The sequence below is a fragment of the Bos javanicus genome, chromosome 22, assembly GCF_032452875.1.
Source record: "Bos javanicus breed banteng chromosome 22, ARS-OSU_banteng_1.0, whole genome shotgun sequence".
NCBI classification, from domain to species: Eukaryota; Metazoa; Chordata; class Mammalia; order Artiodactyla; family Bovidae; genus Bos; species Bos javanicus.
In genome coordinates this window covers 44,436,611-44,462,850 of record NC_083889.1, presented here as the reverse complement: position 1 = coordinate 44,462,850, position 26,240 = coordinate 44,436,611, and the positions used below count along the sequence as shown (strand labels likewise).

General features: G+C 38.2%; 1 protein-coding gene across 6 annotated transcripts in view; it reads left to right on the top strand.

The window, feature by feature from the left end:
* The window catches only part of CCDC66 (coiled-coil domain containing 66), a 42,437-nt gene that overhangs the window by 8,163 nt on the left and 8,034 nt on the right, over positions 1 to 26,240 (top strand). For 4 of the 6 annotated variants that reach the window (XM_061396624.1, XM_061396622.1, XM_061396625.1 and 1 more), the window contains 11 exons: positions 2,155 to 2,593; positions 4,203 to 4,362; positions 5,948 to 6,051; positions 7,499 to 7,620; positions 8,579 to 8,680; positions 17,870 to 18,001; positions 18,397 to 18,647; positions 18,946 to 19,030; positions 19,880 to 20,041; positions 21,587 to 21,731; positions 22,183 to 22,323. In XM_061396624.1, the coding sequence (XP_061252608.1) occupies positions 2,155 to 2,593; positions 4,203 to 4,362; positions 5,948 to 6,051; positions 7,499 to 7,620; positions 8,579 to 8,680; positions 17,870 to 18,001; positions 18,397 to 18,647; positions 18,946 to 19,030; positions 19,880 to 20,041; positions 21,587 to 21,731; positions 22,183 to 22,323 (1,843 nt within the window). Of the gene's footprint in view, positions 1 to 2,154; positions 2,594 to 4,202; positions 4,363 to 5,947; positions 6,056 to 7,498; positions 7,621 to 8,578; positions 8,681 to 17,869; positions 18,002 to 18,396; positions 18,648 to 18,945; positions 19,031 to 19,879; positions 20,042 to 21,586; positions 21,732 to 22,182; positions 22,324 to 26,240 lie in introns of those variants that run through there. The other 2 variants (XM_061396623.1, XM_061396627.1) reach the window with 2 other exon arrangements.

Here is a 26,240-nt window from a genome sequence, read left to right as displayed (position 1 = left end):
GTGTGACCCCATAGACGGCAGCCCACCAGGCTCCCCGTCCCTGGGATTCTCCAGGCAAGAACACTGGAGTGGGTTGCCGTTGCCTTCTCCAATGCATGAAAGTGAAAAGTGAAAGTGAAGTTGCTCAGTCATGTCCGACTCCTAGCGACCCCATGGACCACAGCCCACTAGGCTCCTCCATCCATGGGATTTTCCAGGCAAGAGTACTGAAGTGGGGTGCCATTGCCTTAGGTTGTGCTATCAGTATTATCAAAAGTCTTAAAGCCTGGGATGAAAGGGTGTACATGGGATGAAGAGGATAATAAAGAGATTTTGCTGCTGATGATATGGCACATTTTGAAAAGTAGGGTAAAATGAGGTTGATTAATTGGTCCAAGTGTGGTTATGTATTATGTAATTTCTGAAAGCAAGGAGATTTGAGATATGATAAGCCAGATGAAAGCCATATGGTATCTACCCAACTCCTTGACAGCAGGAATTTTGTCTTACTCATTTTATGCCTTCAGCATCTTTTCCATAGTGTTGATCACCTAAAGAGCTACAGTTAATATTGATTGAATGAGTGTTCAATTACTTTATGTTAGATGTGTCTGCAGAAACGTACAGTGGGTTAAAAAAGAGGTAGATTTGAGAAAAGCAAGCTGTATTAGTTTGGTAATGAAAACCTGAATTTAGACTTAAGGTCATATAAAAGGGGAGAAAAAGACATTTGGACGGAAGAAATGACCAGTACTTGCTGGTAAACTAAAGAACACCTTGAAGGAAAATAAAGAGTCAAAGTTGACTCCATGGTTACTGATCTGAAAGATTGGGACAGCAGTGCTACAAAAATTAGATATTTTGAAAAGGAATGCTAACTTGGGGATGAGAGATAAAGAATTTGGTCTTTAAATGGTGTAGTCGAAGATAGTCACTCAACAAAATTTCCTTAAACCTACCCTGTTCCACTCACTGTTCAGATACTGGGGACACAGCAGTGGACAAAGCAAACAAAAATCTGCACTGTGGAGTTTAAGTTAGACAAAGGTGGGATGGGCAGAAAATAATCAAAATAAATATAGAATATTACAATACCAAAAGTGCTATAGAGCAAAATAAAGGAGAGAAAGAGAAGGGGGCACAGTTCAGTTGCTTAGTCGTATCCGACTCTTTGTGACCCCACAGACTGCCGCACGCCAGGCTTCCCTGTCCATCACAAACTCCTGGAGTTTACTCAGACTCTTGTCCATTGAGTCAATGATACTATCCAAACCATCTCGTCCTCTCTCATCCTCTTCTCCTCCCGCCTTCAATCTTTCCTAGCAACAGGATCTTTTCCAGTGAGTCAGTTCTTTACATCAGGTGACCAAAGTATTGGAGCTTTCTGCCACAAGGGTGGTGTTGGGCACAGTAGCTTGGGAAAATGGGGAGTAGGAAGGTGGGAGTGAGTTCAGAGCAGGAAGCCTGCAGTTTTTAATAGAGTGTTCAGAGAAGACTTCCATGAGCCAGTCATGTTGGAGCCCTGATTTGAAGGTGGTTAGTGAATGAGCCATGTAAAATTTGAAGGAATAATGTCCAATGTAGAGGGATTAACAAGTGTTAAGGTCTATGACTGGAGGTTCTTGTTGAAATTGTGATTTTGAAAGGTTACAGTTATGGGTAGTTACAAGGTCAGTATAAGATACCACTGTGGGAATAAGTAACTGAGGTAGCATGGAAGATAAGCAGAGCAGAGTCCAGGGAAGTGAGGTTATTCAAACAATGTAAAAGCACCAGTAGTTAAGATAGGAGTTAGGTTAGAGAGAGGGATGGTGACCCACCAGCTCAGATTTTAAGGAATAAGGGCTGGTAACCTAAAGGTCTGTAAAGACAAAGGTATTGTGCGTGTTACAATGCTGACATGAGATTCAAAGCTGAAGTGGAATGGACTGTAACAACCAAAATTAAAATTGTTTTGTAATCTTCATTATTCTGAAATAAAATAATAATCCCCAGTTGTTAAAGATTTCAAGTGAAGATTTGCAAAGGTTAAGTATGAGTTTCTACGGATGTATTACCTGACTAGCAAAGTGGAGGGAAAAAAGTTTTGAAGCCTAGCTTATCATTGATTATATAGAGATAATTGTTCATTTTTCATATGCTATTATAAATAATAAATTTATTTTGTTTTAACAGATGGGAAATAAAACCAAGATTGCAAAATATCCTTTACGAACTAAAACTGGATACATTCTAAAATCACAAAATACTTGTGTGAGGAGTGAAAAATTTTTGCAAAAGAAAAGAATTGGTTCAGAAACTTCACTGCTAAAAGGTGAAAAAAATAGTATGACTTTTTCACCCACTAAGGATTTATGCAAACAGTCTGTAGACAAAGACAGTCTTCATACCGAGAAAGAAATTTCATTTGCACCCCCTAATATACAGAAGACTAGAAACACCATGAATCCATTTGTAGTAGCTAAACAGAAGCCTTGTAGAAAGCACATCACAGCTGAAAATAGAAAGAGCGGTTTGGCGTGTCTAACAGAAGACCAACTACAACGAATTTTGATGACTGTAAACCAAGGAAATAAATCTATTACCCTGACTGAGAATGAAAAGGAGGAAACAAGTAAGATTTTTCTAAAATTTTAATATTTTATCAATATGTAAGTGTTTTAGAATTTCAGTTTCATTGTATTTTACCTGCCTCTTAAATTCTAGTTTAACGCATGAACTTTTAAAATAAATATTTGTTTAGAAGACATTCTCTCATATGCAAAATTACTCTTATAGTTAAAATATGCCATGTTTTATTTAACATTAATGCTAAGAATATTATTCTCATGTACCATAGACTTAAGAAATCCAGCTTTGTGCATCTAGATGTCATAGAGAAAGAAAGCTGTTGTGCTCATTTTAGAATGTTAGAAGGCCTTTACTTAGATGAAAAATAAATATATAAAATGTTCAAAAAATTACTATAGTATTTCTAGTGAAAAATGACAAGAATTTTGCTATAGAGATTGGACACGAGTTGCTGAAAAGGATTATTTTCCTGGCCCTGGCTTTTGTTCTTACTGACCTTCAGTCCTTGCTAAGACTTGACAGCACTATCTTTGTAACCAATGTAAAACACTCACTTGGAAGTAGTAGAGTATTATATGCCTTCTATTTTACTAATTAGGGCATTGATTATATTTTTAAAAGCCTTCTAGTTTCAGCTTTAATCTAAGGATTTGTGACTAGGAGTAGAAATACTATTAAAATTTTGTTAGGCAACAGTGACATAAATAAAAATAAAATCAACAGTCACCAGAAAGAGGGCCCACAACTGGTTTGGGGACCAGGTAGGTCCTTAACACTCCCATAGGGCTCATAATGGAGTAATTTACCTCCTCTTGGGGTAGATTATTCTTTGTAAAGTGAGAGTGCTAGCTTTTATCCTTAAAAGTTTAGAAGTTTATTACTTAAAAAATATTCTTGTGTAATTATGTGGCTGCACTGCAGTCTTAGTTGTGACGCATGGGATCTTCATCTGTTTTCAGCTGTGGAGTGCAGGATCTCTAGCTGGGCTGTGGGATTTAGTTCCCTGAGGAGGGATTGCACCTGGGTCCCCTGCTTTGGGAGCTCAGAGTCTTAGCCTCCGGACCACCAGGGAAGTCCTTTTTTTTAAATAAATTAATTTTTATTGGAGTATAGTTGGTTTGAAGGCTTCCCAGGTGGCTCAGTGGTAAAGAATTTTTTGAGCCAAGCATATGTGCCCTATATAAAATATTTGGAATAGATAATATACAATAGTCCATGGAAAAGTTCTGCAGTGATTGATTTCCCAGCTAAATGAGAAAAATAAGGACAAGGTAATGAGTTTTTTTCTAAATCTGTTTGCATTTATTTTCCTTTAAGTTGTGATTTGTGTTATTTATACTATTTGTAAAAGTAATGTTGGCAAGAGTAAATGGAGGTTTTTTCCCTCATTGTTGTCGCTTGTTTTCTTAGTTGAAATAAAAGTTTGTATGGCTATGGCCATACCTCTGGGCCATTTAACCTCTGAGACTCAGTTTCCGTTTTTAACAAAAAGGGAATTGTAATACCCACTGCAAGAACTGCTGTAAGAAGTAAGTAATTAGATAATGTGTAAAGCAGTATTTAAAAAAAATTGTATAGCAGTATATCAAGATAAGGTATTATAATAGATGCAATTTTAGTATTAATTTTAAAACATGCATTTTGCCTTGTAGGTCAGTATAGTCTAAACAATATTCCTGATCAGCCAAAGGATGAGAACATCATGGGACTTCTCCAAAATACTGAGACTGTTTCATCTATTCAGGATGAAAGCAAATCTGTTTTAAATAAAAATCAGGTGACATCTAATCAGTGTGAGCAGAAAATTTCCACGTATGTAACTCATCTGTTACTGTGGGGTCATCTTGGGAATATGACTTTACTTTTCCTTGATTTGTATGTGAAATATTTATTCTGAAGACTAGAGCTATTTAATGTTTTATTACTTAATATTTATGGAGTAAGTTTATGAACAAAGCTAGTGGAGGTGATGGAATTCCAGTTGAGCTATTTCAAATCCTGAAAGATGATGCTGTGAAAGTGCTGCACTCAACATGCCAGCAAATGTGGAAAACATCAGTGGCCACAGGACTGGAAAAGGTCAGTTTTCATTCCAATCCCAAAGAAAGGCAATGCCAAGGAATGCTCAAAATTCTCCAAGCCAGGCTTCAGCAATATGTGAACCATGAACTTCCAGATGTTCAAGCTGGCTTTAGAAAAGGCAGAGGAACCAGAGATCAAATTGCCAATATCTGCTGGATCATGGAAAAAGCAAGAGAGTTCCAGAAAAACATCTATTTCTGCTTTATTGACTATGCCAAAGCCTTTGACTGTGTGGATCACAATAAACTGGAAAATTCTGAAAGAGATGGGAATACTAGACCACCTGACCTCCCTCTTGAGAAACCTATATGCAGGTCAGGAAGCAAGAGTTGGAACTGGACATGGAACAACAGACTGGTTCCAAATAGGAAAAGGAGTACGTCAAGGCTGTATATTGTCACCCTGCTTATTTAACTTATATGAGAAATGCTGGGCTGGAAGAAGCACAAACTGGAATCAAGATTGCTGGGAGAAATATCAGTAACCTCTGATATGCAGATGACACCACCCTTATGGCAGAAAGTGAAGAGGAACTAAAAAGCCTCTTGATAAAAGTGAAAGTGGAGAGTGAAAAAGTTGGCTTAAAGCTCAACATTCAGAAAACGAAGATCGTGGCATCCGGTCCCATCACTTCATGGCAAATAGATGGGGAAACAGTGGAAACTGTGTCAGACTTTATTTTTCTGGGCTCCCAAATCACTGCAGATGGTGACTGCAGCCATGAAATTAAAAGACACTTACTCCTTGGAAGGAAAGTTATGACCAACCTAGAGAGTATATTAAAAAGCAGAGATATTACTTTGCCAACAAAGGTCCGTCTAGGCAAGGCTATGGTTTTCCAGTGGTCATGTATGGATGCAAGAGTTGGACTGTGAAGAAAGCTGAGCGCCAAAGACTTGATGCTTTTGAACTGTGGTATTGGAGAAGACTCTTGAGAGTCCCCTGGACTGCAAGGAGATCCAACCAGTCCATTCTAAAGGAGATCAGTCCTGGGTGTTCATTGGAAGGAATGATGCTGAAGCTGAAACTCCAATACTCATGGGAAGAGTTGACTCATTGGAAAAGACCCTGATGCTGGGAGGGATTGGGGGCAGGAGGAGAAGGGGACGACAGAGGATGAGATGGCTGGATGGCATCACCGACTCGATGGACATGAGTTTGAGTGAACTGTAGGAGTTGGTGATAAACAGGGAGGCCTGGTGTGCTGCGATTCATGGGGTCACAAGGAGTTGGACACGACTGAGCGAATGAACTGAACTGAAGTTTATAGAAATGTATAATAAGGTTTTTGTTATTTTTTTATGTTTTGTCTTAGAGAGAATGTATGGAAACCAGCTGACATATTCAGTACTCTGGGAGAAAGAGAACGTGATAGAAGTTTATTGGAAGCAAAAAAAGCCCAGTGGAGGAAAGAGCTTGGTAGGTAATTACTGCACCTTTTATTATATTAATAGTTTTGTTATCTAAGGAATATATATTGAGGATGAAATAGATCTTTCAGTATATTATCCAAAATCATGTTTTATATCATCCATCATCTAGAGTAGTTCTCTGCAAATGGCATAATAAACTTTATGATTTCACATTCCTTTCAACAGTCTTTTATTTTTTAGTGCTCTGTGGTGTTCATCCAAAGCCACAGATGAACATTAATATCAGTGTCATTCTGGAGCTCAAACAAAGGTTTCTAAACATTTCTCATTTCCTGAGAATCCATTTTCATATTTTTCCATTACAGAAATTTTATAGGTTGAAAATGGTTTTATTTAAAAATATTTCATTTCAAAAATTAAAACTTTCTAATCAACAATCATCAGTAGGATACCAATCAGTATATCCCCTGTAAAAACAAGCTTATTTCTCTTTTTCAGTCTGTGGATATCATAATAAAATAATTTATAATTTGTGTTAAGTTGGATTTTAAGGTAACGAAGACAATAACTAAGAAACTCTTGTTACTTCTTGGGCTAGACTTAGTGTCCAGGTATGAGAGCTTGAAAAATACTGCAGTAATAGTTGTACTTCTTAGGAATAGTTGTACTACTAAAAGCATAAAGATGGAATTCATTGTCCACTGAACTGGAAAGTTTCTAGTTAGTCATAGCCCTGCTGGGACAGGTGATCTACAAAAAGATAAACAGAAGAAACTGGGAGTGAATTTCTGTTGGAAGTCAAAGTAATAGAAGAGTGAAGGAATTAAATAAATGTATAGTAACTGTATCAGAAGGTTTGGAGATTGAATGTGTGTTTTTATCATAATTCAACTTGAAATATTTCGATACAAATTTGGACACATGATTTTATATATTTTACTTTTCAGCAGTTATGAATAATAATGCTTGACATTTTTAAAATACTTTGTATGAGGCCCTGTACTGAGAATAAGCACTATTATTAATCTCATTTTGCAAAGTGAAAAAGGGGGTTTAGAGGAGTAAACATCAGTTTTCCCACAGTCACACAGCAGGGAAATGGTTGACCTTCAGTTTGAACCCAGGTTTTTCTGACTTCAGTTCTAGCCTTTAAGAATCTTAGTAATAATTGAATGAACATTACCAAAGAATAGAAGCTCACATAATTAGCATAATATAAAATATGTTATTCTGAAAAATTCCTCCTTGTTTATAATCATAGTAAAACAAACATTTTACATTCATTTATGCCATACTTAAATTTGTTTCTGATTAAATGTTTTATTTTATATATCTTAGAGTTCTCTCTGTCTTGTGAGTTAACCTCCTTCCTCAAAAACAGTTTTGAGTAGATCTTCTTAAACATTTGCACTCTTTAAGAAGGTCATGATTTGTTTACGTGATTTTTTTTTTACAGTTTTTACATATTTTTTAAAAAAGGACATTATTTACAGATGAACAGGTTGCTTTAAAGAAGAAAGAAAAAGAAGCTTCTGAAAAATGGAATAATCCATGGAAAAAATCTGAAAGTGATAAAATAGAATGGGAAAAACTTCAAATTGTGGACCAGTCTAAGGTAAGAGCATCAAAATCAGGCATTTATGGAATGTAAGATACCTTAACTGCAGTTTTTTAGTGCTAAGCCTTGTTTATATCATAAAGCTTATTTTTGAAGCTTATTCATTTTTTAAAAAACTCACGCTACATTTGATGTTTTAAAATGTTATTTTGAATTTAAGTATGACCTCAACTACTCTGTATCCTATAAATAATCTTACTATATACTATAATATAAACCTACTATATTGTAGGTGAGTATAGACGTTCCTGGCACCTCCTTGAGGCTCCTCTAAGAGATCTCCATGATGTTTTCAGTTCAGCTGAGTCATGTCCGACTTTTTGCGACCCCATGGACTGCAGCGAGCCAGACTTTCCTGTCCCATCACCAGCTCCCGGACCTTACTCAAACTCATGTCTATCGAGTCAGTGATGCCATCCAACCATCTCATCCTCTGTCATCCCCTTCTCCTCCCGCCTTCAACCTTTCCCAACATCAGGGTCTTTTCCAGTGAGTCAGTTCTTCGCATTAGAGGGCCAAAGTATTGGAGTTCCAGCTTCAGCATCAGTCCTTCCAAAGAAATCCCAGGGCTGATCTCTTTCAGAATGGACTGGTTGGATCTCCTTGCAGTCCAAGGGACTCTCAAGAGTCTTCTCCAACACCACAGTTCAAAAGCATCACGTCTTTGGCGCTCAGCTTTCTTTATAGTCCAACTCTCATATCCATACATGACTACTAGAAAAATCATAGCTTTGACTAGACGGACCTTTGTTGGCCATGATGTGTTACATGACCACAAAATTCTACCACTGACCATGTGGTATCCATTACAAGGTTATCAAGTCAAACATAAGTGATTGCTGATCAAACAGAAGTATATACTGTGTGTCCCTCAGGGAGTACTTCAGGGACTTTAAATTCAGTATGTGTTTAATATTAGACAAAAAAGTACCCTTGTTTTTCTATTTATTTTTAGACTTCTGCCTGCTCTTCTAGCATTCTGTCACAGTCTCCCAGTCAGGTAATGGTGATCCATGCTGATGGGCCCTCACTGCCTCGAGCTAGTCAGACCTCACAGGTAAGTTCTAAGTGTCATTATTGTAAATACATAAACCCTTTCACATCGATTGCTATATAATGTATTTCCTTGAAGAAGTGAATCTCAGTACTCTTTTTTAAAAAATTATCTGTTAACTTTACTGAGTACAGTATGCTCCTTAAATTTTTTTAAAAAGTTATCAACTATTCTTTTTTTCCTTCCTAGTGAACAATTTACATTTAACAAATGCATTCTGAAAATAAGGTAGTAAACTAAAAGTATCATTCTGGTGATAGAAATTTTCAATACTGGTAGATTTCTTACAGAATACATCTGTTTAGGTTGTTTGCATGGCAGCTTTTTTCTGCTTCATGTGGGACTGACTTCCCTACATAAAATGATTTTATAGGCTACTCAGATTATTAATATGAATTACATTTTTCTGTGTTCCCAAAAGCACTTTGACTAGCTGTTAAAAGGCAATCCATTGGTCTTGCTGGCAGTAATTTTGGAAAATTCTGTAGTTTTGAATGACAATTTTGTTTTACTACTAAAAACTACAAATAAAACTATTCATGAAGTTGTTGAGAATTAGTTGCAAGCTTGTTTACTTTTCAACATTAGGATTGAAAAGAACTTTAATGCTAAAAATATTAAGTACTTCTATTACTGAAATGTTGGTTGAAGTGTCAGTGTGTTGCTTATTTTGCATGGTTTTTTAGGTCATTTATTATCCGGGAGTAATCCATACTATATTAATGCAAATAAAGAGTTAACCATTTGAGGTGATTTTGCATTTTTTTTTTTAATGATAACGTTTGTCTTTTCTTTTGTAATCTAGAAAACCAGTAAAGTTATTTATACTGTGGAGTCAGAGATACGGGTTGGGAGTGGGAGAAAGACTAGAAAGGAAAACATATACTAAATCTAGAACTGAACAACCAAAGATTAGGGTATGATTATGTTTGCGTATTTTTACTATTTAAATATAGTTTTCAATGTATTTTAGTATAAATGTGGTTAAGATAATGGAGAGGTACTACTGAGGGGACATGAACTAACTGGGTAACAAAAAAAAATCCCCCTTTAAATACTTGAAAGATGTTGGTCTCACAAATTGCAGCCATAGCCACAAGCATTTCTTTTATTTGAATGAATATTAAGTTAACATCTTCATGTAACTGAGAAATTCACTTTCAGGCAGAATCATCAAGGCCAGTTTAGTTAAAACAGGAGGTAATGCATATAAAGTGTGTAGGACAGTGACTAATGTAACAAGCGTTGAATGAAGGTTTGCTGAGGTTACAATTTACAAAGCACAGGACCATTCTGAGCCCTGAGGGTGTTAGAAGTTAGTCCTCCCACCATCTTCCTTTCTCCTCCTCTTGATTCTCAATCTTATTCCTCCTTTCCCAGTTGAATGGTCCTGTATTCTCTTTCCTGTATTGTTCAACTTAAACATTCTTTTACACTCTGCAACTTAAAATTTCTTTTTGTGTTTCTAAGAAATATTTCACTTACAGCCTCAGCCTTTTTGACAATACCTCACTTTCATGAAACCTTGGCTTTCTCTAATGACTATACCCCTCCCTGGGAAGCCTTTTATTAAGAAGAGTATATTTTTTCATACTCTCTAACATGGGATAGAAAGTGTGGTTATCATTCTGCTAGCTTCCTGTTGCTACCACCAGACTGTAGTTCTGCAGTTGGACAACAAAATATTCTTCTAATTTTTCACCCTTTTTTCGGTGGTAAAATATACATAACATAAAATTAATCATTTTGGGACTTCCCTAGCAGTCCAGCAGTTAATAAGACTCAGCATTTTCACTGCTGTGTGCCTGGGTTCTGTCTCTGGTTGGGGAACTAAAATCCTTCAAGACATGTGATATGGCCAAAAAAATACAGTATTAATCATTTCTAACTATATACTATGCCAAAGCCTTTGACTATATGGATCACAATAAACTGTGGAAAATTCTGAAAGAGATGGGAATACCAGACCACCTGACCTGCCTCTTGAGAAACCTATATGCAGGTCAGGAAGCAACAGTTAGAACAGTTAGGACATGGAACAACAGACTGGTTCCAAATAGGAAAAGGAGTACGTCAAGGCTGTATATTGTCACCCTGTTTATTTAACTTATATGCAGAGTACATCATGAGAAACGCTGGACTGGAAGAAGCACAAGCTGGAATCAAGATTGCCAGGAGAAATATCAATCACCTCAGATATGCAGATAACACCACCCTTATGGCAGAAAGTGAAGAGGAACTAAAAAGCCTCTCGATGAAAGTGAAAGTGGAGAGTGAAAAAGTTGGCTTAAAGCTCAACATTCAGAAAATGAAGATCGTGGCATCCGGTCCCATCACGTCATGGGAAATAGATGGGGAAACAGTGGAAACTGTGTCAGACTTTTCCTGGGCTCCAAAATCACTGTAGATGGTGACTGCAGCCATGAAATTAAAAGACGCTTACTCCTTGGAAGGAAAGTTATGACCAACCTAGATAGTATATTCAAAAGCAGAGACATTACTTTGCCAACAAAGGCTCGTCTAGTCAAGGCTATGGTTTTTCCTGTGTCATGTATGGATGTGAGAGTTGGACTGTGAAGAAGGCTGAGCGCCGAAGAATTGACGCTTTTGAACTGTGGTGTTGGAGAAGACTCTTGAGAGTCCCTTGGACTGCAAGGAGATCAGCCTGGGATTTCTTTGGAAGGAATGATGCTAAAGCTGAAACTCCAGTACTTAGGCCACCTCATGCGAACAGTGGACTCATTGGAAAGGACCCTGATGCTGGGAGGGATTGGGGGCAGGAGGAGAAGGGGACGACAGAGGATGAGATGGCTGGATGGCATCACTGACTCGATGGACGTGAGTCTGAGTGAACTCCGGGAGTTAGTGATGGACAGGGAGGCCTGGCGTGCTGCGATTCATGGGGTCACAAAGAGTCAGACACGACCGAGCGACTGAGCTGAACTGAACTGAAAGTAACTTTGAAGTTCAAAGTGCTCCACCGCCGCCCCCCGCCCCCGCCCTGCCCCCCAAATGATTGTATGTAGCTCTTAGTTGTGCTGCTCTTCCTCTTGGAAGATCTGGTTCTTTCTAGCTCAGTGTCCTGAAACTACCCACCATGCAGAAGAATGCCTTTTATGCCTACTGATTAGACAAGATGAGTAGGTGAACAGAAGTGTCTAAAGTAAGAGGCTCCTGGTATCTGGACTTGGAATCATGCACTGACAACAAACAGGACTCCTTTGGCAAAGTCACCGCTGATTATTCTTTCCCAGACGTGCTTTAAGGAGAGAATTAAATGAAACAGCACTGGGTGTGTCTCGGTGACCATTGGGAAACTACTTTCAGTTCTGATATACCTGCCATTCATACAGCATTTATTATAGTAAGACTAACATTTTCTAACATAGAATGACTTGAAGGTGGCTAAAAATTTACTTTAGGAACTGTTTGTGAGGAAGTGTGTATTGAGTACCTATGAAAATGAGTTTTCATTCAAGGCTGTCAGTTAAGAATAGGCTCAAAATAGGTGTTTTAAAAAGGAGTTTTTATGTAGGGGAAGGAAGGGAAATCTCAGGTCATTAATGTGAAGGAGAGAAATTGAAAAAGTGGATAAGCCTAGAAAAAGAAGTTTCTTTCCTTAGATATATGGAAGAATTAATGGAAGGGAGGTGCTAGATAATCATAACACATTTGTTACACAGTGTGTATTGTATTTTACATTTATCTGCCTTACTCAATCGGAGAAGGCAATGGCATTCCACTCCAGTACTCTTGCCTGGAAAATCCCATGGACAGAGGAGACTGGTGGGCTGCAGTCCATGGCGTCGCGAAGAGTCGGACACGACTGAGTGACTTCACTTTCACTTTTCACTTTCATGCATTGGAAAAGGCAATGGCACCCCACTCCAGTACTCTTGCCTGGAAAATCCCATGGACGGAGGAGCCTGGTGGGCTGCAGTCCATGGCGTCGCGAAGAGTCAGACATGACTAAGCGACTTCACTTTCACTTTTCACTTTCATGCATTGGAGAAGGCAATGGCAACCCACTCCAGTGTTCTTGCCTGGAGAATCCCAGGGATGGGGGAGCCTGGTGGGCTGCCGTCTATGGGGTCGCACAGAATCGGACACAACTGAAGCGACTCAGCAGCAGCCTTACTCAATTTCAACTAAAATGAGCTCAGTAATTGTGAGACTTGAGGACCTCCCTTTTGGTCTAGTGGTTAAGAATCTGCCTGCCAGTGCAGGAGACAGGAGTTTGATCCCTGGTCTGGGTAGATTTCACGTGCCGCAAAGCAGCTAAGCCTGTAGGCCATAATTACTGAAGCCTGTGTGCTCAGAGCCCATGCTCCACAACAAGAGAAGCCACTGCAATGAGAAGCCTGTGTACCACAACGGAGAGTAGGCCGCACTTGCCATAACTAGAGAAAGCCTGCATGCAGCAGCAAAGACTCAGTGCAGCCATAACTATATTAAAAAAAAAAAAAAAAGACTGCATTTACCTACCACCTCTCCCATTCCCCAGGTTTATCTTTCATTCTTCTACCTGAATGCGCACTGGGGAAAAGTTGCAAACAAGAAAGTAATAAAGAGTTTTCTACTCAATTGAAGAAGTGAAACGACTTAATTAGTTGGGAAGCAAGTGAATGGTAATGGCTTTGTAAGACATCCTTGAGTAAGACATTGAAGACTGAATTAGAAGAACTGATGATTAAATCTTCTACAGGCTTGTAAATAGAAGACATATATATGAAACACTTAGTGAGGATTTTAAGAATTTTCAAAGGTATTTTGACTTGTGTCTTATTTTTGAATAATTTGAGACTTCACCAAAATTCGAAATCAGATCTAGTTACATCAGACTTAAGAAACAGATTATAGGATTCTGTGATGATTCATGCCATTTGCTGTGAATTTTTTTGTTTTGTTTTTGTTTTCTTGGCCACTTTGCTGTGCTTGTGGGATCTTAGTTCCCTGACCGGGGATTGAACCTGCTCCCTTGGCAATGAAAGCATGGAGTCCTAACCACTGGACCACCCTGTGAATTTTTTAAAGAGTTCAAAGGGTCCTTCCCCCAACCCCCAGTTTGATCTCTAAAATAACATTTCTAAAAATAGAATTGTTAAATCACTTACCTGAAGATAAAGCTCCTTTTGAGTAGTTTTTTTAGACTTAAATGGATGATTTTTTTTCTGTTTAAAAATGTGTGGGAGCATCTGAGATACTAAGATTTTTCCTTTTTGTTTAAGTATTCCCTTTGATCAAGGCACTTGGTTGTAAACTTTGAGCTTTGCCATTATTTCTGATGAAACTATGGACACAAAGTAATATTGTAAGGTATATCTCTATTACCTTATTCTGTCAAACTGTTTTTAAAGTTATGTCATGTAACAGAATGTTTCATTGCATAACTTGCCTTTCAAGACACTTTGAGTAGAATATATCCTTTTCTTATTTGTTAAGGCATAGTAAACTCTCCTAGGTTAGAACAACGGTAAACGTTTATGCTGCTGTTTTTTGTTTATGTTTTTTCATAAAATTCAGGGACTTATTCTGGACACAGTGTATTTTTCTTATTGAAGTATCATAGATCTTGATAGAGCTGTCACAGCAGAAATGGGGGGGAAAATACACTGAGAGACATGATTCAAAAGAGAAAGCAGCTGGCTCTGTTATATCCTCCTGACTCTTGGCCCAAAAGCAGTGTTTTTGTATTCTGAAGCCAGATGTAAACAGTAGTCATTTATTCAGAATATTAGTAATTTCCTTTCAAAGTAAATGAGACTATATTAGGCTAGAAATTTTAAAATCTGTAGTTGTTTTGGAGAATTTCCTATTTTCATTAGAAATTTAGAATTTTCATTAGAAAATTTCATTTCTTTACTGTTAGTTATATGCTTCTGCTAGTATGTGTTAAAAATATCATTCTGAAAAATTGACTTGTATTGCTTTTTAGTTGCTAAGTCATGTCCAACTCAGCAACTCCATGGACTGTAGCATACCAGATTCCTCTGTCCTCTACTATCTCTTGGAGTTTGCTCAAATTCATGTCCATTGAATTGGTGATAATAACTAACTATCTTAACCTCTGTTTCCCTCTTCTCTGTTTGCCTTCACTCTTTCCCAGCATCAGGATCTTTTGCAGTGCATCGGCTCTTGGCATCAGATGGCCAGAGTATTGGAACTTCAGCTTTAGCAATGGTTCTTCCAGTGAATATTGAGGATTGATATCTTTTAAGATCAACTGGTTTGATCTCCTTGCAGACTCAGGGGTCTTCTTCAGCACAATAGGATAGCATCAGTTCTCTGGCGCTCAGCCTTCTTTATGGTCCAGTTCTCACATCCGTACATGACTACTGGAAAAACCATAGCTTTGACTATATGGACCTTTTCAGCAAAGTGATGTCTCTGTGTTAATACACTCTCTAGGTTTTGTCATAACTTTTCTTCCAAGGAGTAAGCTTCTTTTTAATTTTATGGCTGTGGTCAATGTCTGCAGTGATTTTGGAGCCCAAGAAAATAAAATCTGCCACTGTTTCCACTTTTTCCCTATTTGCCACGAAGTGATAGAACTGGATGCCATAATGTTAGTTTTTTTAATGATGAGTTTCAAGCCAGTTTTTTCACTCACCTCTTTGACCCTCATCAAGAGGCTCTTTAGTTTCACTTCACTTTCTGCCATTATTGTAGTATCATCTGCATATCTGAAGTTGTTGATATTTCTCCTGGCAGTCTTTATTCCAGCTAGTGATTCATCCAGCCTGGCATTTTGCATGATGTACTCTGCCTAGAAGTTAAACAAGCAGGGTGGCAATACAGCCTTGACACACTCCTTTTCCTTGTTGGGCCAGTCTGTTGTCCATGTCTGGTTCTAACTCTTGTGTCTTGACCTGCATACAGGTTTCTCAGAATACAGGTAAGGTGGTCTGGTACTCCCATCTCTGATGATTTTCTATAGTTTGCTGTGATCCACACAAAAGCTTTAGTGTAGTTGATGAAACAGAAGTAGATATTTTTCTGGAATTCTCTTGCTTTCTCCATGATCCTGCAAATGTTGGCAATTTGATCTCTGGTTCCTCTGCTCTTCAAAACCCAGCTTGTACTTCTGGAATTTCTCTAGCTTGAAAGATTTTGAGCATAACCTTGCTAGTAGGTGAAATGAGCATAGTTGTACAGTAGTTTGAACATTCTTTGGCATTGCCTTTCTTTGGAATTGGAATCAAAGCTGACCTTTTCCAACCCTTTGACCACTACTGAGTTTTCCAAATTTGCCGACATACCGAGTAGAACACTATAACAGTATCATTTTCTAGGATTTACAGTAGCTCAGCTAGAATTCCATCACTTCCTTTAGCTTTGTTCATAGTAATGCTTCCTAAGGATCACTTGACTTTACATTGCAGAATATCCTGTTCTAGGTGAGTGACCGTACCATCGTGGTTATCTGGGTCATTAAGACCTTTCTTGTATAGTTGCCACCTCTTCTTAATCTCTTCTCCTTCTTTTAGGTCCATACCATTTTTGTCCTTTATCATGCCCATCCTTGCACGAAATGTACCCTTGATATCGCCAACTTTCTTGAAGTTATCTCTAGTCTTTCCCATTCCATTGTTTTCCTCCATTTCTTTTCCATTGTTCATTTTAGAAGGCCTTCTTATCACTCCTTCCTATTCTCTGGGACTCTGCATTCAGTTGGGTATAATTTTCTCTTTCTCCTTGGCCTTTCACTTCTCTTTTTTCCTCAGGTATTTGTAAATCCTCCTCAAACAGGCACTTTGCCTTCTTGTGTTTCTTTTCCTTTGCGATGGTTTTGATTATTTCCTTCTGTACAGTGTTATGAACCTCCATCCACAGTTCTTCAGGCATTCTGTCTAACAGATCTAATCCCTTGAATCTATTCCTCACTTCCACTGTGTAATCATAAGGGATTTGATTTAGGTCATATCTGAATAGCATAGTGATTTTCCCTACTTTCTTCAGTTTGAGCCTGAATTTTGCAAAGGAGCTAATGGAATGAGCCACAGTCAGCTCCGGGTCTTGTTTTTGCTGTCTATATAAAGCTTCTCTCTTCGGCTGCAAAGGACATAATCATTCTGATTTTAACTTGGTGATGTCCACGTGTAGAGTCTTCTCTTCTGTTGTTGAAAAAGGATGTTTGCTATGACCAGCGTGTTCCTTGACAAAATTCTATTAGCCTTTGCTGTGCTTTATTTTGTACTCCAAGGCCAAACTTGCCTTTATTCCAGGTATCTCTTCCTGCTTTTGCATTCCAGTCCCCTATGATGAAAAGGACATCTGTTTTTGGTATTAGTTCTAGAAGGTGTTAGAGGTCTTCATAGATTTGGTCAACTTTAGCTTCTTCAGCATCAGTGGTTGAGGCATAGACTTGGATTACTATGATGTTGAATGATTTGCCTTGGAAACGAACTGAGATTATTCTGTTTTTTTTTTAATTTTAATAAACTTTATTTAATATTTGCTTAATTTTTCTCTGCATATATATTGTTATTTTTTATTATTATTATTATTTTTTAAATTTCATTTTATTTTTAAACTTGACAATATTGTATTAGTTTTGCCAAATACCGAAATGAATCCACCACAGGTAGACCCACGTTCCCCATCCTGAACTCTCCACCCTCCTCCCTCCCCTACCCTCCCTCTGGGTCGTCCCAGTGCACCAGCCCCAAGCATCCAGTATCGTGCATCGAACCTGGACTGGCGACTCGTTTCATACATGACATTATACATGTTTCAATGCTATTCTCCCAAATCTCCCCACCCTCTCCCTTTTGAGATTGCACCCAAGTACTGTCCCCCTGGTGGCTCAGATGGTAATGCATCTGCCTGCAATGCGGGATACCTGGGTTCAATCCCTGGATTGGGAAGATCCCCTGGAGAAGGAAACGGCAACCCACTCCAGTACTCTTGCCTGGGAAATTCCATGGACTGAGGAGCCTGGTAGACTACAGTCTGTGGGGTCACAAAGAGTCAGACATGACTGAGCCACTTCACTTCACTGCATTTCAGACTCTTGTTGACTATGGGGGCTCCTTGTATACTTGAGTTTTTTTGTTTAAAATTATTGCATCTCTTAGAAATAAATATATTACCACATTAAATCTACATAAATTCTTCGGAAAGATTTGTAAAAGATAAAGTGATTAGGAAAAGAAATGTAAACTTTTAATGGTATTGGTGACTGTTGTTTAGGAAGCAGTACTGCTGGAGCAGCCTTTCAGTGCTGTGAAACAAGAACAGCAGCGAAAATGGATTGAAGAGTTGAACAAGCAACTAGAAGATGACCGGCAAAAAAAAGCAGAGGAGAAAATTATATCCTCAATGGTAACTTATAAAGTTTCATGGGTACACAGGGGAAAAAAAATTAAACATCTTTAATCATAAACTTAAAAGTATCCTAAAACTGCATGACAAGACTGGAATATTTAAATTTTTCCACATTTGCTCTTGTGAACCTTTTTTGAATGAATTTAGTAAGTGCGATTTTGCTTAGTTTCTTGTAACTTGTTAGACATTTCCTAATTCTTTGAGTTTTTCATATTCTCTAGGCTTAGCTGTCTCAACGTATGTGGAATCAATACAGAATGCAATTTTGTTAATTTTCATGATGCTTGTTTTGCTGTGTGGTGACTCTTAGAAATTGTGTTATTTGTCATGTGGGATTTTAAATGTAAGAAGAGTTATTAAAGTTCTTAGCAGTTCTTGTTTGTCGTGATTAGGCTGAGGAACATGACAGATGGGCGATGCATTTTGATTCCTTAAAGAACTATCCTGGTTCTCAGTCTCGACTATCTTCTCAGTCAGTGCAAAAACAACCAGAGTACTTCTGTGTCTCTCCGGACACTCAGGAGCTGGCTGATATCAGCAGTCTTTATACACCTACAGTTGGAAGCCAGATTGAACCTTCAGAGGAGGAACATACAGTGAAACCTTTTAGAGATACGGCTGTGGCAAACATTCAGAAAACAAAGTAAGTTCATTCTTCAGTATTTATTGATGTTTAAGAAAGTCTGTGTGCTTTTTTTTAGGGCTGTTGTTTGTTTATATCTTAATTGTTTTCAGTTTCCTATTTTTATTTATAGTAGAAATGACTCGGTAGAGCTCCCTTGCCTTCCCACTTGCATCTCTTTCAGCTGTCCTATATTAATCTACTTCTTGCCTATCAAAAAAAAAAAAGTAGAAATGATGTATTTCAAACAAAAATGAGTTAGTAGTTTGTTAAACCCAGCTTTGTGGGTTTTAAATAGCTAATATGTCTCTCTTGGCAGCTTTCTCCGTTCTATGACTGCTCTTTTGGACCCAGCTCAGATTGAGGAACGAGACAGGAGGCGACAAAAGCAGTTAGAACATCAGGTATTGCATTGTAACATGTTGTTCTTTGCCTTAATAGTTAGTAGTCGTGGCCTAGATACCTAAGTGAATGGAAATTAAAATTTTGCTATAAATTTATAGCACAAGCCTGTACAATCCTGTGATTACATCTAATTTCTACCCCAACTGGCGTTATGTTAGAATCATGCTCATTTTGAGAACTAGGTCGTATCACATGCTACAACCACCTGCCTTCCAAGAGAGAAGGTCTCTAATGTATAGGTTGTGTATCTGAAATGATACTGAATCTGTTTAAGTTAGTATTGAGTTGTTTTTTTGTTTTTCCCTCCAGTTCTTCTGAATTCTGTTCAGGGTGAGAATTACGTCTTTGAAAGGGAAATATATATAAAGGATTGAGGTAAAATTATGATTAAGAAATCTAGCAGATAATATAAGAAAGGAAACTAAGATTAAAATTCTACCCTAATTTTAGTCTAATACTAAAGGGACTTGAATGTCTAATAATTCTTTAAAATGTCTACTGTGTGAAGATTTGGCTTAGTTCATGTAGCTAATAGTCAATTAAGTGAACAGACATTTATGGAGCATCTGCTCTTTTTACCAGGCACTATGTTAAACACTGAGATTCTTTCCTCAGTTGGTTTTCTCTTGGTTCTTCTAAGAGCCCTCCTGGGGTTAAAGAAAAGGCACGTAGAACTTGACAGGTGGGAGATGGGGAAAACCTGACATTCTAATTTAACTTGACATTCTAACTTAACTCATGTACATACTACCTTCTCTATATTTGATGAACGTTTTGAAACACCAGAAAAATGCTGTGTGAATTTTTTAAATTTATGACAGTGATTTATCTTACTGTTTATGAGCTAGAAAGCTATCACTGCTCAGGTAGAAGAGAAGCGCAAGAAAAAGCAGCTCGAAGAAGAGCAGAGAAAGAAGGAGGAACAAGAGGAGGAGCGTCGCCTAGCCCGGGAACGAGAAGAGATGCAGAAACAGTATGAAGAAGACATACTTAAGCAAAAACAAAAGGAAGTAGGTTATCTGTATCCTAACTGTGACATTTTAAAGTAAAAGTGGGTTTGTTTTTAAAGAAAAAATAAACAGAATATTTGCATGTATTTTGAAATAGTGAAGCTGTATACAGAAGCATTAAAGCTTTGTGTAAAGGTTTTGTAAGTAGGAAGAAAGCTGGAGCTGTTATTTTTTCAAAAGATTTTTTCACAGATGCTATTTTTTTTTCTCTGAGGAGAGGGGAGGTCAAGATGAGTTATTACAACATAAAACAAAAATTTTCCATATGCTTAATTTTGAAGTGTTTCCTAAGCAATGATTATTAATACATTTCTAGATATGTTAAGAGAAATGATTGGGCTTTCTGTCTGTATTCATTTGTGAATAGGAGCATTTACTTGCAGAATGACTGGCTGGGATTGATCATAGATTCTGTTGCTATGTTAGAGGATTCCTCTGTGCTAATTAAAGATCTGTTAAAAAGAGTAGGAGAACCTCTGTAGCAAGTGGTACAGACTGCATAGGTATGGTGATACCAAGTGCTGTGTTTGAGTGGACCTGACAAAAAGCAGATTATACAGTGACGTTCGACCGCCAAAGGTTCATGAAATTTACAGAAGAGACAACACAGCACTTGCCCTGGAGCTTGGAGGCAGCGTGGTGGCGTCGAGAGCTCGCCTTTACTTGCCAGTTCCCGCTTGCAACCTTTGCTTCAGAATTAGCTGATGAATGTACAAATGGTTTAGTTTTCGATTTGGATACATAGAATATTCTGAGCCAACTACATCTATGAAATAACTACGTACATGAAAAAAGAATGTCATTTGCTTGAATTATAAAAAATGACCATAAATCTTGAGTATTAGTTCTTAATTATCTAGTGGGTTGGCAAAAAAGTTTGTGATTTTTTTCTTTTTATTTTATTTTATTTTTAAACTTTACAATATTGTATTAGTTTTGCCAAATATCGAAATGAATCCGCCACAGGTAGACCCACGTTCCCCATCCTGAACCCTCCTCCCTCCTCCCTCCCCATACCCTCCCTCTGGGTCCTCCCAGTGCACCAGCCCCAAGCATCCAGTATCGTGCATCGAACCTGGACTGGCGACTCGTTTCATACATGATATTATACATGTTTCAATGCCATTCTCCCAAATCTCCCCTCCCTCTCCCTCTCCCACAGAGTCCATAAGACTGATCTATACATCAGTGTCTCTTTTGCTGTCTCGGAAACTCAAAACTTTCTGGCCTCTCTAGTTTTCTTTTACCTTAATAAAATTATGTAGTTGACCATTGGTTTTAGAAGCTTTGGAAACTTTATTAGTATAATCTTGAGTGGGTGAAAGAGTTTTTGTGTTTGTGGTCTAATCAGCTGTAGAAAAAGATACTAAAATATGAGCTCCAAAAAGGAAGGAACTTTGTTCTGTTGGCTGCGCTACTCAGTTTCTTGAATAGTGCCTGGCATATAGTAGGAACTTAGAAAATTATTATTACTGAGAGAGAATAGTCACGTCTGTACATGTTTGATAATTGTACTTATAACTTTGTGCACTTCAACATTGATAGGAAATGATGACTCTGCAGACGAATAAGCTGTTCCAGACGATGCAGAGAGCGCAGGAGCTGGCACAGAGACTGAAACAAGAACAGAGAATCCGAGAATTGGCTCAAAAGGGACATGACACTTCTAGGTTGATTCAAAATCTAGGCAGTAAGCACAACTAGAATTTTATTTATATAGTATTTTTTTAAGATTGAGAATAATTGCCTCTTTTTAATACCTTTAAACACTTGTTAACTAAGTACTTTTTAAGGAATTTCAGACTTTGAACTAATGTAATTTTATAATGCTTACTTGGGAAATTGCGTTAAGAGTAGAACTAAATAATGCTGAACTTTTCAGTATCTTTTCACATATATTTTCTTAACATTTCCCTCACAATAGGTAAAATGTATACTTTTGTACCCATTTGTACAGAGTTGTCCATTAAGTAATCTCCCTAAGTTCAGTAAGGGACAAAAATGCTGATAACTTTTTATAAGAAACTTTAGCCCTTCTAAATTTTTATTGCAGTGTTTACACTACTTGATTAAACTAAAAGTCTTATATGCATTTACTTGCTGCTGTATCATTTTATCAGAAAACTTACTTCTCTTGCCAGTTGATACAATACAAGTGGAATATAACGCCTCTACTAACAACACTGGAAACTCAAGACATGGCTTGGATAAAGTGAGTGGTAAAATGAATACATATATCAACTCTACAACCTCTCCCAGGAAGGACACTGGTGTGCAGACAGGTATTGGTTGATAAATTGTGATTTGGCTTAAAGTTTACTTAAAATCACAATTAAAATTAAGTTAAATTAATTTAAAGTTTAAAATTAAATTAATTTAAAGTTTAAAATTTAAAGGAATTTAAGGTTTTCAAGTAAGAGAAAATGAAGATATCTCTTGGTTTTTAATTTCACTATGGCACCTTTATTAAGATATAATTTACATAGCATTAAATTAACCCCTTTAAAGGATACAGTTCAGTGTTTTTTAAAGGATACAATTCAGTTTTTATATTCAGAGTTGTACAGCCATCACCATAGTTATTTTTTAGAACATTTTTACCACTCCAAAAAGAAACTCTGTACCCATCAACAGTCATTCTCCATTTCCTCCTTCCTCTCTATTCCTGGGCAACCACCAGACTACTTTCTGTCTCTAGATTTGTCTATTCTGGACATTCCATATGATTGAAATCTTTTCTGTCTGGATTCTTTCACTTAGCATGTTTTAAGGTTCATCTCTATTGTAACATATGACAGTAAGGCTTCATCCTATTTATCACTGAACAGTTTTCCATTTTATGCATATACCACCATATTTTGTTTTTGTTCCTCCATTTAATTCCACTTTTTGGCTATTAGAAATAATGCTGCTGTGAGCATTACTGTACAAATTTTTACATAGACATAGATTTTCAGTCTCTTGGGGGAGAAGAGTAGCATTGCAAAGTCATGGAGTAACTGTTTAAAGTTTTGAAGAACTACTAAACTGTCTTCCAAAGCAGCCATACCATTTTACATTCCCACCAGTGATGTATGAAGGTTCCAATTTCTTTATAGCCTCACTCGTGCTAATTCTCATGGTTGTAAAGTGCTCTCTCATCATGACTGCTGCCATTAAGCATCTTTTCATGTGCTTCTTTTAAATTTTTACATAAGTAATTAAGTAATACCCATGTTGGGTGTCATTATCATAGGCTTACTGTGAATCCTTTCAGCCCTCCACCTATATGTCCAGGAAATGTCTTTTTTAAAGTAATTAAAAAAAAATAACTTCCAGTAACTTTTTATTTTAAAATGTAAAATTGAGATATAACTGATGCATAACATTAGTTTCAGGTATATACCGTGATGTTTATACTGTCAGTGGCACAGACTGGGGCTCCAAACAAGTGTAAAGCTCTTTTCTGGGAGATAGCAGCAGGCTGCAGTGAAGCAGAGGTGACTGTGAGATGGGTTGCTCTGAGAAACGCAGCAGGACTGGGTGAATGCAGACCTGAGGCCTGCCGCTAGACCTTTCTCATGGAAAGATGAGAGTGTGTGTTTCAGCTTTGTTTGTCCGGTGCTCTGTGGTTGGCAACCTGCCAGTAATTGTCTCTTCAACTGTTTTGGTCTCATGAGACCTGGAACACACGCCCCATTGGTTAGAGTCCTGTGGAACCTGCAAGCAGAAGCCCTTGGCCACTGGGACCAGGTGTTGTAGGGTGTCCCCTAGCGGCACCTGCAAAACTTGGGACACCATACAAGCCTATAAACTTCTGCGGAAACACTGCCTTGCTGGCGTAAGGCAGAGGAAAAATGCAAAGGTTACATCTAATGACCTCCATTCCCTGAGAGCTTATCCATAGGCCCCTCGATGTGTGCCAAACTCAAGCCTTTCCTTCAGGCTAAACCTTTTGGAAAAGCAAGTAGGGATCTTTTTCAGAAAGACTGGTGGTTTGTTTTAGCCTGCTGCTTATGCAGTGTCCTTGGGGTTGATACTCTGTCAAGAGCTATTTCTCTGATTGTTACAGTTTCATGGGACCCAAGAATAAGGCCATGGGACCCTGGCCTCCAGAGCCAGTCTGTCAGGGGGCAGCCACTGGGCAACAGCTGCAGAAACCAGGGCACCAGGTGCTCGCAGAAGTTCCCTGCCGGGAGATACTGGCTCTCTGGCCTGGGGTAAAGGGAGAGGGTGAAGATGGCGGGCACCAGCTAGAATAAGGGGGAGGGAGAGTGCTAAGATGCCTCCCGCCACTCCCCTGGAAGCTCCGGAGTGTGACAGGGCAGGGGCAGCAAGGTGGAAATAACAGGCCTAGTGGTGGTGGTTCTTTTTTTAAAATAAAAGGTGATGCCCACCAGCCTCTTTCCACACCCCCACTGTGAGAGAGAGAATTCCAGCAAGCCGGTAGATGTGTTGTTACATGCCTACCCCTTGGGGCAATGCTTCAACTAATTTTTTTTTCAACCTAATTTTAAATGAGCTTCCTTCGTATCGGTGTGATTGGCTGCCTCTGCACTGGGCCCGGGAGTAGGTGACCCTTGAAGAGCTCTTTTTCCCTTCTGCTGTAGCTTTGAGTCGTTTTGGTTTTCATGTTAGATGTTTTGGGGCATTTATCTATTCTGTCTATTTATCTATTTATCTATTCGCTCCTTGGAGGAAAGCTCCTGAGTCGTGAGTTCCCTCCCAATTGTGGGTTGTAGCACAGAGACAGGGTTTATAGCTCGATGGTGGCTCAGCCTCTCACACCTGCTTGGATAGTGGGGCTTTCTCACTTGCCCAGTTATGTAGGGGTCGCCCAGCCAGTTTTTTAGGTTTTTTAAGAGGAACTTGTTCCATATGTATGTGTAGGTTGAGTGTGTCCATCGGAGGTGAGTTCAGTATCTTCATAGGTCACCACCTTGAACTACAGCCCTTCACTCTTTAAACTAATTACCAGTAGACCCTGCTATCAGGTATTTGTGGTCTTGGTAACTTAAGACAAAAAACAATTTGCCTTGCCATTAAGTAGGGGATAATATTCCTCTGGAAATAGGAGTTGGCTGGTACTGTCTTACAGAAATCCATTCTCTACATAACACTATTTTCTGCCAGTTAATCTTAGATCTTTCTTCAGTATAACGAGATTACCCACATCCTATGACAGGAAAGTAGAAAGGAATTTGAAAAAGGAAGAGAGGGTTAAAGCAACCTGCTTAGTTATCTGAAATCATCCTGCTCATGAGCCCTTGGTATTTTTTTTATAGTTAGCTCTTAGTGTGAAATCTAGTTTGGTCCCTTCTCTATGTCCAGAGTAATAACAAAGTTATATAAATCCTACACTTCAACTAAAGTCAAATTAAGTTTTTAAGACCGTGAAATTATGTATATCATCACTGGGTGACTCTGAGGGAATGTAATCCATCAGGGTCCTCAAATATCAGTAGAGTAATTAAAGATGACTTATTTAGAAAGGGATTATTTTCAAAGGAGTGGATGTGCGGGAATATAGCAGTAATGCTTTGGTGCTAGTAGCAACTGGAGTATTATTGGAATCTAGAAGACAAGCGTTGGATAGAGGTAACTTTGAGGGGAACTGTGACCTTTGGGAAAGGTAGTCAGCCTGAGGTTAGCTCATAGGGACTGAGACAGTGGAATAAATACCCTGAATTGTCTTTTCCCTTCCTGTAATCTACATATGAACACTCTTGATAAAAACAGAAGCCCAAGGATCCAGAAAACCACTGATAAGGTTCTTACCCATCAGCCTGAGAGCAGGGGAGAGAAGGGTATAAATGGGTCTAAAATGGCAAACAATATCCAGTATGAGGATGTGGGCTGGGCAGCCTTACTAGTAGGGATTAGGCCTGGGGCAGCTCTAGCCTGGAGTAACACATTTAGATTAATAGGTGGACTTTTTTTTTTTTTTTAATGGGCAATCCAGACCTCCTTTGCTTAGCTACTTGTGAGTTTAAAATTTCAATCATATGTGGAAAAATAGCCTTTGTAATTTTGAGGCTACCAGCTGTTGTGACAGTAGAGCATATGTATAATCATGAACATTATATAAGTTGTAAGGAAATTTCAGATGTCTTTTTTCCCAATGGTGAACTTTTCTTGTTTTCAAAATGGAAAAAAGTGAAAGGTTATATGCAATTCAGGGATAGTCTGCTGGCAGAGCATGATGGTACATGAAACATTA